General features: G+C 41.1%; 1 protein-coding gene across 4 annotated transcripts in view; it reads left to right on the top strand.

Annotated features, from left to right (window-relative positions):
- The window catches only part of INPP4B (inositol polyphosphate-4-phosphatase type II B), a 486,205-nt gene that overhangs the window by 302,690 nt on the left and 169,377 nt on the right, over positions 1-14,138 (top strand). For all 4 annotated transcript variants that reach the window (XM_073341213.1, XM_073341212.1, XM_073341215.1 and 1 more), the window contains 2 exons: positions 10,511-10,622; positions 12,931-13,003. In XM_073341213.1, coding sequence (XP_073197314.1) covers positions 10,511-10,622; positions 12,931-13,003 — 185 coding nt within the window. The remainder of the gene's footprint in view (positions 1-10,510; positions 10,623-12,930; positions 13,004-14,138) is intronic.

Raw genomic sequence — 14,138 nt, 5'->3', positions numbered from 1 at the left:
CCTCCCAAGGTTTATCTAGTTGAGAGTTCCTCCCTTCTTCCTTCTAGAATTGTGGATCCAGACCGGGTCCCCTATTTTAAAAGTTTCCCCATATGACCTTACATCATATAGCCTTTTCATTTTGTCAGAGAGCGTCCTCAGATTTTCCCTTGCAAGGATGTAAACTCTTTCAATTTTGTATTGTAAGATTTCTACAGAGTCTAGATAGTCATACACTATCCTGATATCAAGATCATTGTGAAGTTTTTAGTTGCTCTGAGGTCCAGGCCTCGTCCCCATTCCCATTCTTCCAATGGATGAACCATGAACATGGGCACCTCTGTAAATTAGAGGAAGAGAGAGACACACCCATCCCTTTTAGTAACGAATTCCTTGCTCTCCTGCTTGGGGCATTGTTTGCAAATAGCTTCCCAACAAGACCGTCTGGAAAAGCATTACCACACTTATGGCCAGACCTATCTGTGACTGGGAAATCATAGTACTGCCACTTCTCCATCCACCTGGCAAGCTGGCCCTCTGGATTTCTGAATCTGAAGAACCATTGTGGGAAAGCATGGTCTGTCCTGATCGTAATCTTCCCCCACATACAAATAGTGATGAAACTGTTCTATAGATTTAACCACTGCTAGGAGTTCTTTTCAGATGGTGCAATCATTTCTCTTGGGAGAACTTACAGTAGAAGTTTAATAAGCTACCACCCTCTCAAGTTCTTTGTGTTCATGTGTTAATACTGTCCCCAAGCACTAGCATCTGTGTCCAATATGAATGGAGTTTTGAAACATGGATAGGACAATACAAGAGCAGTTAGCAGAGCATTTTTAACTCTGAAAATGCTACATTACTTTCTGCTGACCACTGAAATGGTTTTGCCTTCTCACCCAACTTGCAGTGATTTTTCAATATAGATAAATCCACAAATGAACCTCTATAATAGGAGCAGAGTCCTGTAAAATTCTGCAAATCAGTAAGTAGGCCACTCTCACATTCCCAGAGTACCAGATATTCTGGTACTTCCAGGAAGAGTGTGGGCCTGTTCCTGCTGGCGTGATCCAAGGCCCCTGGGTGTGGCCTTATATGCACTGTCATGAGGGGGTGCCATTTTGAAGAGCACACTGCCCCACTTCCGATTTTGTCTCAGTATGAGTTGGGGAACAAACATTCGAAAAGCAGGACTGTCCAGTTTAGAACTGGATATATGGCCAGCCTATAAATGTCAGGGGAGTTGGCCAGCTTAGTACACCCTCAATTTTCTTTTTGGTAGTGGAAATTTCTTCCTCACTTATTGTGTGCCCAAGGCAGACTACTACATTTTGGAACAACTCACATTTCTTTGGGTTCTGTTGCAAATTGACCCCCTTCAGTTTGTCACAGACTATTTATATAAATGTTTTAGTTCTTGCTCAAATGTTTTAGCATGCACCAAGATATCATCTAGCTATAACGGATAAGATGAAGGTGGTATGCCATGTCTCCATTAGCCTTTCACATACGGCTGGTGCATTGCACAAGCCAAAAATCTATCACTTTAAATTCCCACAAACCTTGTCCTGCTGTGAAAGCAGTTTTTTTTCTCGTCTTTTGGACATACTTCTACTTGCTGATATTCGCTTTTAATCTGGAAAGCCAGACTGAGCTAGTTACAGAGTTCAGAGTATCATCTATTCATATTAATCGATAAGAATCCTTTAAAGTGACTTCATTTAATTTTCGATAGTCCACACAGAATCTGGTATGGCCTTCCTTTGTCTTAACCTGAAGTTTGGATGAGGTCCAAGGGCTGATGGAAGGGTACGTTATGCCTTTCTGAACCATGTCTGCAATGGCTTATAGTGCTGCTTACCTTTGTGCCTGTTTAAGGGGTTAGTTTACCCCAGTATCAATCTTTTGATGGACCAGTGCAGCACAACCTATATCTTTGTTGGATTGGATGTTCAACCTGATTTCTAACCAGAAGGTGTCTGAGTGTTCTGCTATTCCCTATTTAAATGTAAGTCGACCTACGCTGTGCAACTCCGGCAACATCAATAACGTAGCTGGAGTCGACATACCTTAGGTCCAGTTACCACGAGGTCTACGCTGCAGGGGGTTGACGGGAGAAACTCTCTCATCGACTTACCTTACTCTTCTCCTCGGGGGTAGAGTAGGTGTCGACTGGAGAGCGATCTGCTGTCGATTTGGTGGGTCTTCACTAGACCCACTAAATCGACCACCGGTAAATCAGTCTTTAGAGCTTCGATCCCAACTGTAGTGTAGATGTAACCATAATGTTGCCTTCTCCTCTACTAGTGTGAACAGTACCCAGACTTCAAATTTTCCATGATAGTCTAGTCATAGTATTGATACCTTGTCATGCTCCCCAGGAAGCTCTGCTGATGGTTGTATGGTAGCAATTGGGTTTACGGTGTAGTTAAATGTTAATTCGTTTATTGATGTTCTTGGATTTCAATGTTGCTTTGTCCTTCTGGGTTATATTTTTTCCCTTGACATTCAACCAGGAAGGCAAAAAAAAACCAAAGGCAAAAAAAAAATTTTCCCAAAGAGGAGATAAAAAACAGCTATTTTCTGACATATGAAGTGAAATTGAAAGGCTGGGGTTCAGGGTGCTCAAGGATGAAAAAAACATTGAATCTGAGCAACATTTAACATATTTAATGAAAGAAAAGGAATTTGTGTGTGTAACTTCTGGAACTAGTAATTAGTACAGAAAGCAATGTATTTGAACTATTGTTGCCCTTTCATGAGCAATTTGAGTCTGTGCTCAACTAGCTAAGTTTTACTTAGTCTGTGTTCTGAAATTATTTCCTGGCTGCTTCTTGTCATGATCGGCCACAGGAGGCAGATGGACAGCAGCTTGGCTTTAAACACTAGGCAGGACTCCAGAAGAGCTAAGAATAACTTGTTTTGATAAAAAAAAACAACGTAACCTTATAGTGAAGCAGTGACAGGAGTGAATACATTTAACTCTAAAAAGTGTCATTCGTTTATCCTCTATTTTAACATCTTATTTATCAGTGAAACAGTTTGAAAACAGAAAGCTGATTGTCATGTGAAGCACAAAGCCCATGTCAAACAAAGACGACAATGTTCATAATGACAATAATTAATACATTTGTCATACGAAAATGAGCTCCTGTCTTTCAAAATGCATTACTTTGGTGGGAAAAGAATTTGTGTTAAACTAAGTATTAGCCTGCACTACTTGCCTTGAGATTGGAACAACTGAAAGTCAGACATTTTCCTTTTCAGGCAATTGCTCATTTCTCATTTACAAGGCTATGCAAATACACAGTCTGCTTCTCTTTTGCTTTGTGTTCATAAGCCATTTTTATTAGTGAAGTTACGGCCATGGGAACCAATCATCAGTTCTGAGTTTTCATATTCAAAATATTTATTAATCAATAAAGCTGAAGAGGAGCAAAATGGATTGAAGTTTTCAATCCTTCAAGAGATAGTAAAATCTTAATATACTTTTCTTGGTTGGCATCTCCTATGTATATAACACCATCATACTGTGTTACATTAAAAGCACAGAAGAGCAATTGTTTTAAAACCTTATTTGACTTGTTTTCAAATAATCCTCAAAGATCTCTTGGAGAGCACCCAATAGTTAAATAGGCAACACCATGTCTGCTAGCAATGATAGATGTATTCCTTCAGATTAAAAAGGGACACTGTGGTTAACGCAGGTTTATAGTACTTTATGAAGAGTACGAATGAAAGCAGTATGTATGGGAAATACACGTTATTCAAGGAATCTGAACATATTCATTGCATTGGGGGCCTCATTTTCTCTATTCTGCTGTGGTTATATGCTGATGTAATTTCAAAAGTCTTGCTACATTTTTTTGGCCTGTCTAGCACTCTGTAGTGCCCTAGCTGAGATATAGTTTTCGGGACCAAAATGTAATTTAAAATCCAACTCCAAAAGTTATGGGAACAAATTCACTGCCCTGACAGCACAAATGAGGAGAAACTCCCTAGCAGGTGTACTGTCAGCATAGCTGGTTCCCCTGCTGCCCCATCCTGCCGCAATAGCACACTGCGTTCTGGTTATTACTAGCTGGCACTCTGACCTACTGTCGAGCCAAGGGTGGCATGAGCAGAGAATTAGGGTATGTCGACATGTACCGGGGATCAATGCTGGGCCGATCGATGCACCGGGGGTTGAAATTTTTTGCAGCCCTGAGCAATGTAGTTAAGCTGACCTGACTTCGTAGTGTAGCCCAGCACTGGGTCTATCTGGATATCTGCAGCTGATGAATCACAGAATTCACAAGTTCAGTGACCTTCATCCTAAGTGAATGTTGAAGCTTTCAGAATGCTTTGCTCCAGAATATTTGAGTGAAAAGTCTGACAATATCACAAAATAGAAAGAGCACGCATTCTGATATTTTCACATTTTTTTTGTGAATATTTCTATAGCTAAAGGCCTCTGGCACCACTCAGAGGGAAGTGGTGCTGGTTCTCATTAAGGTCTGGTCTGCACGAGAAAAATTATACCAGTATAGCTATATTGGTTTGGGATGTGGGTTATTTTTTTTTAAATCTTATTTGGCTTCCCAAACTGGTTTTGCTGCTTAACCATACTGGTATCATTAAAACAGCAACCTCTCTTAGACAAGTCCAAAGTGACACTTCTTTGTGAATGAGCGGTTGAAGACAAGCCCCAGCCTTGTGGTAAGGAACACTGTTAGGCATTACCTGTTAAAAGAGACAAAGATCTCACCATAACTTACACAAGAATTGGGGTGTTAATGCGGTCTTTGCAAAATTTAAAGTCAAGTAATCACATATAGTCTATTAAAATTGCTGCTTTTTCTTTTTTTTTTAAATCTATCTATATATATATATACACACACACACACACACACACACACACACTTGGATGCACCTTTTTTTTACTTCTGTTTCTGTCTCCTTGTTTAGGACTGCTGTGTGCTGTTATATAGTTAACATTTTTCATCCCAGAGGGAGCTAGACGTGAAGGGATTCTTTATGTCTATTCTTTTTTGGACCCTCATTTTGTAAAGTTTCATTCTACAACATGACAGGCACAGTACACATGCAAGTTATTTAGTTGCTCACGATTTTGAAAGATGACCATGGATTTTGCATACCTTGGGTGCTCGATATAACACAGCCTAAAAGGGCCTGAATATCAGAGGATGGATACTCAGCACTTTAAGGCCCCCTTAAGGTGTCTCAATCTGGACACCCTAAAACTGAGGCAACCCAAATCACTAGTCATTTCTGAAAATCCTTGGTTATTTATCATTCTCTGTTATGGTGGTTGTCTGTAAAATTATAACTTTTTTTACCAGGGATGTAACCAGGCGACAACTCACTGATGCAGCGCCTCCTGCTGGTCATCCAGGGAATTAGTTCTTCCAGCTTCCGGAGCGCCCTCTGTAGGCTGGTGTCCCACTTGCTACTGGGCCAAGTCCCTCCTGGACCCCTGGTGTCCCCTTTCACGCCGGGGTGCTGCCACCTGCTGTACCCCCACAGATCTGGGTCTCCCTTCCCTGGGGGACCCCCCCACCCTCTGTCCCCACCTCGCCTCAGTCTTTGGCCACTGCCCGTCATCAACTAGCCCCCATTCCCTGGGGCAGACTTCAATGTAAGTGCCACTCATCACCGGCAAGGGGGGTTTGGACCTGCTGCCTCTGCCTACCCGTGGGCTGCCCCCTGCAACCTCAGTACCCTTTTTGGCCTTACACTAGGCCTGCAGCCTGGGGGGTTTCCAGGCTGGAGCTCCCCAGCTCCTCTGACCTTCGCCTCGCCTCGCCTCGCCCTGCCCTGCCCTAGGTACCCAGGTACGCTACCCAGCAGCCAGGCCCTTCTCCCTCTAAAGGCAGAGAGAGTGTGTCTCTGCTTCTGGCCCACTGCCCTTTTATAAGGGCCAGCTGGGCCCTGATTGCACTGGATATAGCTGTGGCTCCTTTCCCAATCAGCCCAGCTTTTTCCCTGCCACAGCTCTTTCCCAGGGCTGTTTTAAGCAATTCAGGGCCGGAGTGGGGTAACCACCCCGCTACAAGGGGGTTACAGAGATTACATGTAAGTTCTGTGTTTCAATTTGAATAAGTATACAGAAGTGCAGATGCTTATCAATATATACCCTTGTTTCTTACATAGCCCAACTTCCAAATATCTCTCAGATGTCCAGCATTTCTTGTGAGATCTACATTACATCCTGGTTTTAGCTAGGCCACAATACCAAGATTTTGTCAAGACCAGAATTTAATAGTGTGATGTTACATGGTAAGAGTCTGATGTAGCATGTGTTACATGGTAAGAGTCTGATGTAGACAAGACCTTTAGCACATTCTGAGCTGGTTTCTTTCTCCTTGTCTCCACTAGACTTTTACAAGTGTTAGTTAGCACATGCTGACATCATGTCTTTAAATCCTAGTCTAACCAGGCCCATAAGAATAACTCTTCTTGAGTTATGTCACCAAACAGGAAACATTAAAGACATATCCAAACCTTTCCTTTCTGCCCCCAAAGTGAAAACACTCATCCATGCGCTGATTATTTCCCATCTTGATTTGCCGCCCCCCCTTTTTCCCCCCTCATCTCTGGAGTCCCTGACACATCTATCATTTCACTTGTCCATCCAAAGGCAGACACTAAACTTATCTTTTTTGCCCTTTGATCAGACCACTTTGTCCTCTGCCTCCACTCACATCCCATGCTCCCCAACATGGATTTTAAACTTCTTGTTACCTATGTTCAAGGCAAGTGTCCATCTCTGATCTCATCTCATACAACTTGCCTCTATGTCCCCTCCACTTAGCCAGGATTGTCAGTCTCTAAATCTTGTTCATCTCCTTCTTCCATTCCCGTTTCTGTGCCTTTTTCCCATAAGCATGGAATGCATTCCCCATTCTGGTTTGCTAGACCTTCACTCTCTTTAGAGAAGTGTTTGCATGTGTGTGTGCATGCATGAAACTCAGATTATTCCTGTAGGTTTCTGGTGCATCTCATCTTCTATGTTTTTGTCATTTGGATTGTAAGCGGTTTATGGCAGGAGTACTTGTGGCACCTTATAGACTAACAAATTTATTTGAGCATAAGCTTTCATGGGCTAAAACCCACTTCATCGGATGCATGCAGTGGAAAATACAGTAGGAAGATATATATACACACACAGAGACAACATGAAAAAACGGGTGATTAGGCTTGAATAAAGATTGGGAGTGGATGGGTCATTACACAAAGTAAAACTATTTCCCCATGTTTATCCCCCCCCCTCCACTGTTATTCAGACCTTCTTGTCAACTGTTGGAAATGGGCCATCCTAATTATCACGACAGAAGGTTTTTTTCTCCAGCTGATAATAGCTCACCTTAATTGATCACTTTCATTATAGTCTGTATGGCAACACCCATTTTTTCATGTTCTCTGTGTATATATATATCTTCCTACTATATTTTCAACTGCATGCATCTGATGAAGTGGGTTTTAACCCATAAAAGCTTATGCTCAAATAAATGTGTTAGTCTCTGAGGTGCCACAAGTACTCCTCATTCTTTATAGTCTTTTACCAGTTGCATCTGACATGATACAGAAGTTTTAAAGGGTATATTTGACCTGGCTACAGCAGTTTGTATTGCATACTCTCTTTCTCCTCATAGATTGATTTATCTATTCAGTACTGGAGCTTGGTCTACCTGTGCCAATTGTGACACAAGAAAGAGAAAAGAGATGAAAAATTAGGTCAAAGCTGTAGTCTGTAGTCATTCAAAGGACAGAGTGAACTGCCATGAATCCATTAAACTAGCGTCACCTTTTGTTTTTTAAAAGGACACTAGCAAATTATTTTTCATAAATTTTAAAATTGTTTACGTATTGTTGATAAATACCCATGGCAACCTGAAATCCTGATTCTTTACTACTAATTTCCACCCCGTTGCATGCTTATTGGTCAGTTAATGTAGGGTTGTTTGTGTGTTGTTTTTTATTATTGTTTGGTGCACTTGGTTTGTAGCAAACAAAACCCCACATACATAACACACAAAAGCTTTATATAAAATTTTACAAAGCTTATGTAAGAAAAAATTGTATTTCTGTATTGTCAGAGTATATACATTTAAATGTCTTCAATTTTAGAGAACAGTGGCTAGTACCACTAAGTAAACATTTATCTTAAACCACAGAGGTCACTACATTTTAAGAATGTATTGTTGGAACAGGAAAATATCCCAAATAACTATGGTGAACACGGCCATGATCATGCAAAGACCTACACGTGTGCTTAACTTTCCACACTCTGAGTAGGCCCATTGACTTATTTTGTGACTCTTCATAGTGTGTAAAATTAAGAACACATGTGAGAACAGCACGAAGTCCCACTGAAGTCAGTGAGGCTCTGCACAGGTTTAAGGAAAAGCTCATAGGGTTCTCATTGCAGGATCAGGGCCCATATTACCTTGGGGAAGTCACTTAATCTCCCTGTCCGTTTCCCCAGTAAAATGTCAAAAATAATACTTATTTCCTACTTCCTATGTGAGGACTGATTAATTAGTTTTTGTAAGGAACCATAAAAAGGTTGATGTTGATGAGGAGGAGGCATAGTGTTTTCTCTGAGTATTCTCCCAAGAATATGGTATAGCTTATAAATAAATAAATTAAATAAAAAAGTGGAACTATGTTTCCTAACGTTACTCAGCTTCTGAAAGTTATTCGCTCCTAACATGCCAACCATATAGCCCTTTCTCCAGTGCCTTCCTGTTTCTTATCATACCATAACGGATTCAAGCTCCTCATTTTCATCTGTATGGTCATAGAGCTCCATGTCTGTCATGGAGGTTGCGGAAGTCACGGATTCCGTGACTTTTTGAGACTTCTGCAGCGGCCAGTTTGGCTGACCCCAGGGCTTCCCAAGCAGCTGGCTCAGGGGGGAAGCTGCTCAGGTGACCCCCTGGCCGCTGCTGGAGCGGCTTGGGGCCAGCCACACTGGCTGCTGCTCGAGTGGTTCCCAGGCAGCCGGCCCTGGGGACTGCACGGGCAGCAGTCCCCGGGTTGGCCAGAACAGCTGCTGGTCTGGTGGCTTTTGGCAGCTGGTGCCACTAGCACACCACCCCCACTCCCTGCAGCAGCTCCCTGGGGCCCCTCTCCCACCTCCACACCACCACCAGAGCAGCAGCAACTGCCCCAAGATTTAGTCAGGGGTATTTCTAGTAAAAGTCATGGACAGGTCATGGGTCATGAATTTTGTTTATTGTCCATGATCTGTCCATGACTTTTACTAAAAATACCCCTGACTAAATCGTAGCCTTCATATTGCCTTCAAATACATCTTTGCAGTCGTTTCCGTCCCTCATTCCCTCTACTCTTCCCAATCTGCTCATCTGACTATGGAACTCCCAGTCTCTCTTTTAACTGCTTGCAATTTTATGCCTCTTATCATGCTGCCTCCTACACCTGGAATAGTCTTCCACTTTTCATCCTCCAAGTTCCTTTCCTCTCCTTAAAACCCAGCTCCGTCCTCTGTTCTTCTCACCATTCATAATTCCCCAAACTTCCCTCTCCTAGTCCTGTTTTGCAGTCAGTGGGAGTTGAAGAGACACCCTGCACCTTACATGCTACAGATGACGTTTATCCCACCATAAATGTAGAGATCCAAATTTGAACTTTATATCTTTGACTCATTGGCAACAAACTCAGGAATACAGGAATGTTTCTTCCCTGCTTATTTGTGTGGTAGATTAGAAATATCTTCCCAGTAGCTGAGGAATGGTATTGGTCCTTAGTTAGCTATAGAGAGGAGTGCCAAAAAGTGTTCAAACTTGCTTCACTATTTTGGTTTAGCAGCAGGTTTAGTGATACACATTGTATATCCTTTCCTGACAGATAGTGTTATAAACCAAAGTAATTGATGTGTGCAGTAAATTGGCAGATTATAAAATGGGGCATTGGCACAGTGTGTAATGGAGTTTTCTTAGTAGTACCCTAGGCCAGGTCTGCATTACAAACTCACATTGGCATAACTGCAGAAAAATCCATGCCCCCGAGCAATGTAGTTATACTGACCTAATCCCTGGTGTAGACAGCGTTATGTCAACGGGAGATCTTCTCCCATTGACATAGCTACTGCTTCTTGTGGAGGTGGATTAATTACACTAGTCATAAGAAAGTAGCATCTTTAAAGCTACTAAAGTGTTATGGTGGCGTGCAGAACTGCTGTAGCTTTTTAAGTGTAGTCAGAAGAATATTTAGAACATTCATAGTATTTGTGGAAGAGTTCCATCTTCTTTTAGGGAGCACTTGCCCATCTAGAGTTTTAACTAATATATTCAAAGTTCTCCTTGTTATAAGCAGTGTTGGACAAATATATTCCTGTCCTATTGTTACCATTTACTTTATGGTAGTAGAAAATGAGTTTAATACAAATGAAAGCGGCTACAAAATGAATGGAAGAGCAAATGTGTACTGACATAAATATTTGTATTGAAGTGACGAGAGGCTGCTGAAGAATAAACTTTTTAATTTTAATTATTTTTGGTTTCAGGACTCCTGATGGTGGAAAGACAGTTGGTACCATAGACGTCAGCCTTGTGAAGATGGGAGAGATAGAGGAGGGGGAAGTAGACCACATCATAACAGATGTGCAGGGACAAAAGGTATGAAATCAGTCAGCTCATTGAACAAATTAAATTAGAATGATCAGTGGTGCCAGATGCCTATATTACTAATACCACACTGGGGTTTAAGTTCTCATTATTCAAAAAAGCTAAATGAGAAATCAGCGCTGGAATGAAGTACAATATGTTTGCTCAGCTCTCTGTATTCAAAATACATTGGCATAGAGCTGTGCCAAATGATACTCTATTCTCAAACTTTCCCCCTCTGTTTTGTTAGAACAAAGGCATTCATTTAAGCCTCAATCAACCATAATTAACCACTACTTGAGAGCTGTTAGAATGTAGTATGAGGCACTAATGTTGTGAAAGGTCAGAACTTTGGGTTTGGCTTTATTAATAAGCACAAAATACATAAGATGAATTATGCCAAGCTGCCTTCCCAGGCTATTCCTCTCTTGATGCAGCTCAGCCCTCCAATCTAGATTCCTCTCCTGTGAGAGGACCACTCCCCTCGTCCCCAAGCCCTGTTATTTAGCAGAGGCAGTTAATGAGCTATAGCTACCATAGTGAGTCTGCAGGAATTAATTAATTAAATCTCCTTGCTGTGTTCCAATACTTGTTGATGGGGTGGGTTGAGAGAAGAACACAGCAAACTTGTTACAGCCATAGTTTCAGTGGTCTTTGAATGCATTTGTTAATGTGTGTAAATGGGTATTTTCATGTGTAAATTAAGTGAGACACAGTTACCCAATTTCGTGTTTGTGTGCGCAAACAGGTGAGAGTTCAATTCCAGAGACAACTTTTGAGGAAGTCACACTACTTCCTCATCAGTATATTGAAATACCCCCAACCAATTAGTTTTGAACTGGGTATACTATTCAGTATGCTGAAAGTCTGCACATTCAGGCAGAAGGAAACTGGTAGCCAACCCCAGATCTGGGATGTTGATTGGTACAAAACAGACCACCTCCAAAGGGCAACGTCTCCCCCTTGCTTACAAACCCTTTTACAGTACACTCACAACCCTCCTATGACCAGATGTTTACTCGAGGATCTGGCTGTTAATACCATTCAGAATTCAGAGTAGGGTGAAGAATTACTAGTATTAGTAGAGATTTCTGTCCTGATGCTAGTAAGCCCTGAACATTTTACTAAGTGCAAGGTCAGCCCAAAATAGAGGGGGGAAATACTAAAAGTCACCTTGAACAAGAATTTATTATACTAATCACTGATTCCTTGGCTGCAGTCCGTCTCCTGCCAGTGTAACCCATGTGGTTCTGCTGTGCAGAAGGACAGAATTCCTTGCATGGTACAGAGCTTTGATTCACAGGGGTTCCCCTTGCACTAGAGAGCATGGGGGGCAGATAGGGCCAAGGCTGGGAAGGCTATGGAAGAGGCACAGATGAGAGCAGAATATCTGCTGCTATATAAATCTGTTTTCCCTCTCTCACATCTCCCTGTGGAAAGGGGGCATGGCAGCAGCCACCAGAGGCTGTGGCTGCCTTACTGTTGCAGTAGAAGCTAAAAAGTACTTTGTCAGCCTTTCCAAAACATGAAGGAAAGATTCCTTCTATCTTATTCTGCACTAAACAGAATGATGCAAAGCATAGCTATATGCTTTGTCTGTCTGTATGTTGTTTAGGATTTAGACCTAAAAGAAATACAAGAACACAACAGAAGTTGATGTGCTGCCTTTGAAAGGAAAAAAAAAACAGCTGACAATATTTAAAAATACAGCTTTCTTAAAACATTAGCGCTCAGAATTATACATGAGTGTGAAGCCAGAAGAGGAACCATTAAAAATGGTTTAGAAGATTATGTAAAAGTAAGTAGTGCTAAGAGATGAAATCATCAAGTGAGGAAAGAGGACAGTAAAAAAAAAAAAAAAAATTCCCGCCCTTTCCGCCCAACCCTCATTTAAAATAGCTTTTGTACTAAATAATACTGCCTGTCTGCTGTGATTTTGAGAGCAACTCTTGAAAGAAATTCCTTTGAAATTATATAACTTGTCAAAAATTGTTTTATACTCTGCTATTGTCTTGTTGGAAAGTTCTGTCTACAGCATTTTGGGACAATCCTTCGTGTTTTGCTGTCTTCTGTACAGAGACTCCAGTGTTACGACCTATTATTAAATATTACAACTGAGTTGTACAGGGAAAAAGAAAATTAGTAATTAAAAATAAAATTGTTGTACAAAACAGGTAGGGTTGGAAATATAGCTTATCACAAATATTTTGCCCAAAGCCATTCATATTTAGCTGTTTTAGCTGTTTCTTTGCAACAACTTCTGAAAAATTCCATTTGTGGTTATGTTTCCTTTCAAAGTGTTACATCTTTTCTTTTGTAGTGTGCATTGGTGTGTGAATGTACAGCATCTGAAGGCATAAGTGGTAAAGACAGCGTACCTCTATTAAATGCAGGTATGTGTTATAACATCAACAATTCTTTAAATAATTAGGTTATCTTCTTTAGTGCGAGAACTTAGGGTAAACCACTGAAATCTCATGCATACAAGGATTTTGAACAGAGCACTTTTAAAATGTTGTGCCCCATTTAATGTTCATTTGAAGTTTAACATTTGCATCTATATAAGCACCAGCCAATGAATGTTTAATAAAAGCAAACTACAAAAGATGTTCAAAGGGCATTTTAGCAGTTCAAACAACAAGATGTTTTTAATTCTTTTATGTATATATTGTAATGCATTTTGAGTAGATTTCTATTTGATTCCAAGACAAAGTGCTGCTATACAACAATACCAGTTTTGAAGAGTTTCAGAACTACTAGAGATTTAAAGTGTTTTCCTGAAACCCCTGCTCCTGGAAGCTTTCTTCACTCGCTGGAGTAGCGTCCAGTTGACTACTTGTGTGAGGAAGGATTTGCAGAAACTGGCCCTGAAAAGTAAGACTTAGTGGTTCTCTGCTGAATTACTCTCACATTTGGAGCCCAATCCAATGCCTATTGAAGTCAGTGGAAAGACTCCAGTTGACTTCAGGTTTCAGAGTATCAGCCGTGTTAGTCTGTATCCGCAAAAAGAAAAGGAGGACTTGTGGCACCTTAGAGACTAACAAATTTATTTGTGCATAAGCTTTCGTGAGTTTCAGCTCACTTCATCAACTGACTTCAGCGAGCACTGGATGAGGCCCACCATTTTTTGCAACGTATGGTGTTGTGTTAATGACTATAAAGTAGTTATAATTGCACACACATTATTTGACTCCTGAGTACACCTCTCCAACTGTTTATACAATGTTATCTGAGATTGTCTTGAAAGTTCTGTGATTTTAAAAGGAAGGGGCTGCTGGCAGGGCATTCTGAGTTCAGAAACTGCTCCGGAGCTCACTTCAGACTTTGGTTTGAAGTGTCTATATGCTCAGCCCATTTCGCTCTCTTTCTCATTATACCAAGAGAGATTACATGATGCAGTGGAGTGCTCTAAAAGTGTTATCAGCCTGAATGTAGGAGTTTACATCCCTCAGCAGTAACAAAGCTACAAAAAAAGCTATGCAGGTCACCCTAAACACACCACACCAGCATGTATTCTTTTTGCACCAC

The sequence above is a fragment of the Lepidochelys kempii genome, chromosome 4 (assembly GCF_965140265.1).
Source record: "Lepidochelys kempii isolate rLepKem1 chromosome 4, rLepKem1.hap2, whole genome shotgun sequence".
In the NCBI taxonomy this organism is placed as follows: Eukaryota; Metazoa; Chordata; order Testudines; family Cheloniidae; genus Lepidochelys; species Lepidochelys kempii.
Note: the sequence above shows the minus strand (reverse complement) of the source record. Positions and strands in the feature narration are given on the sequence as shown.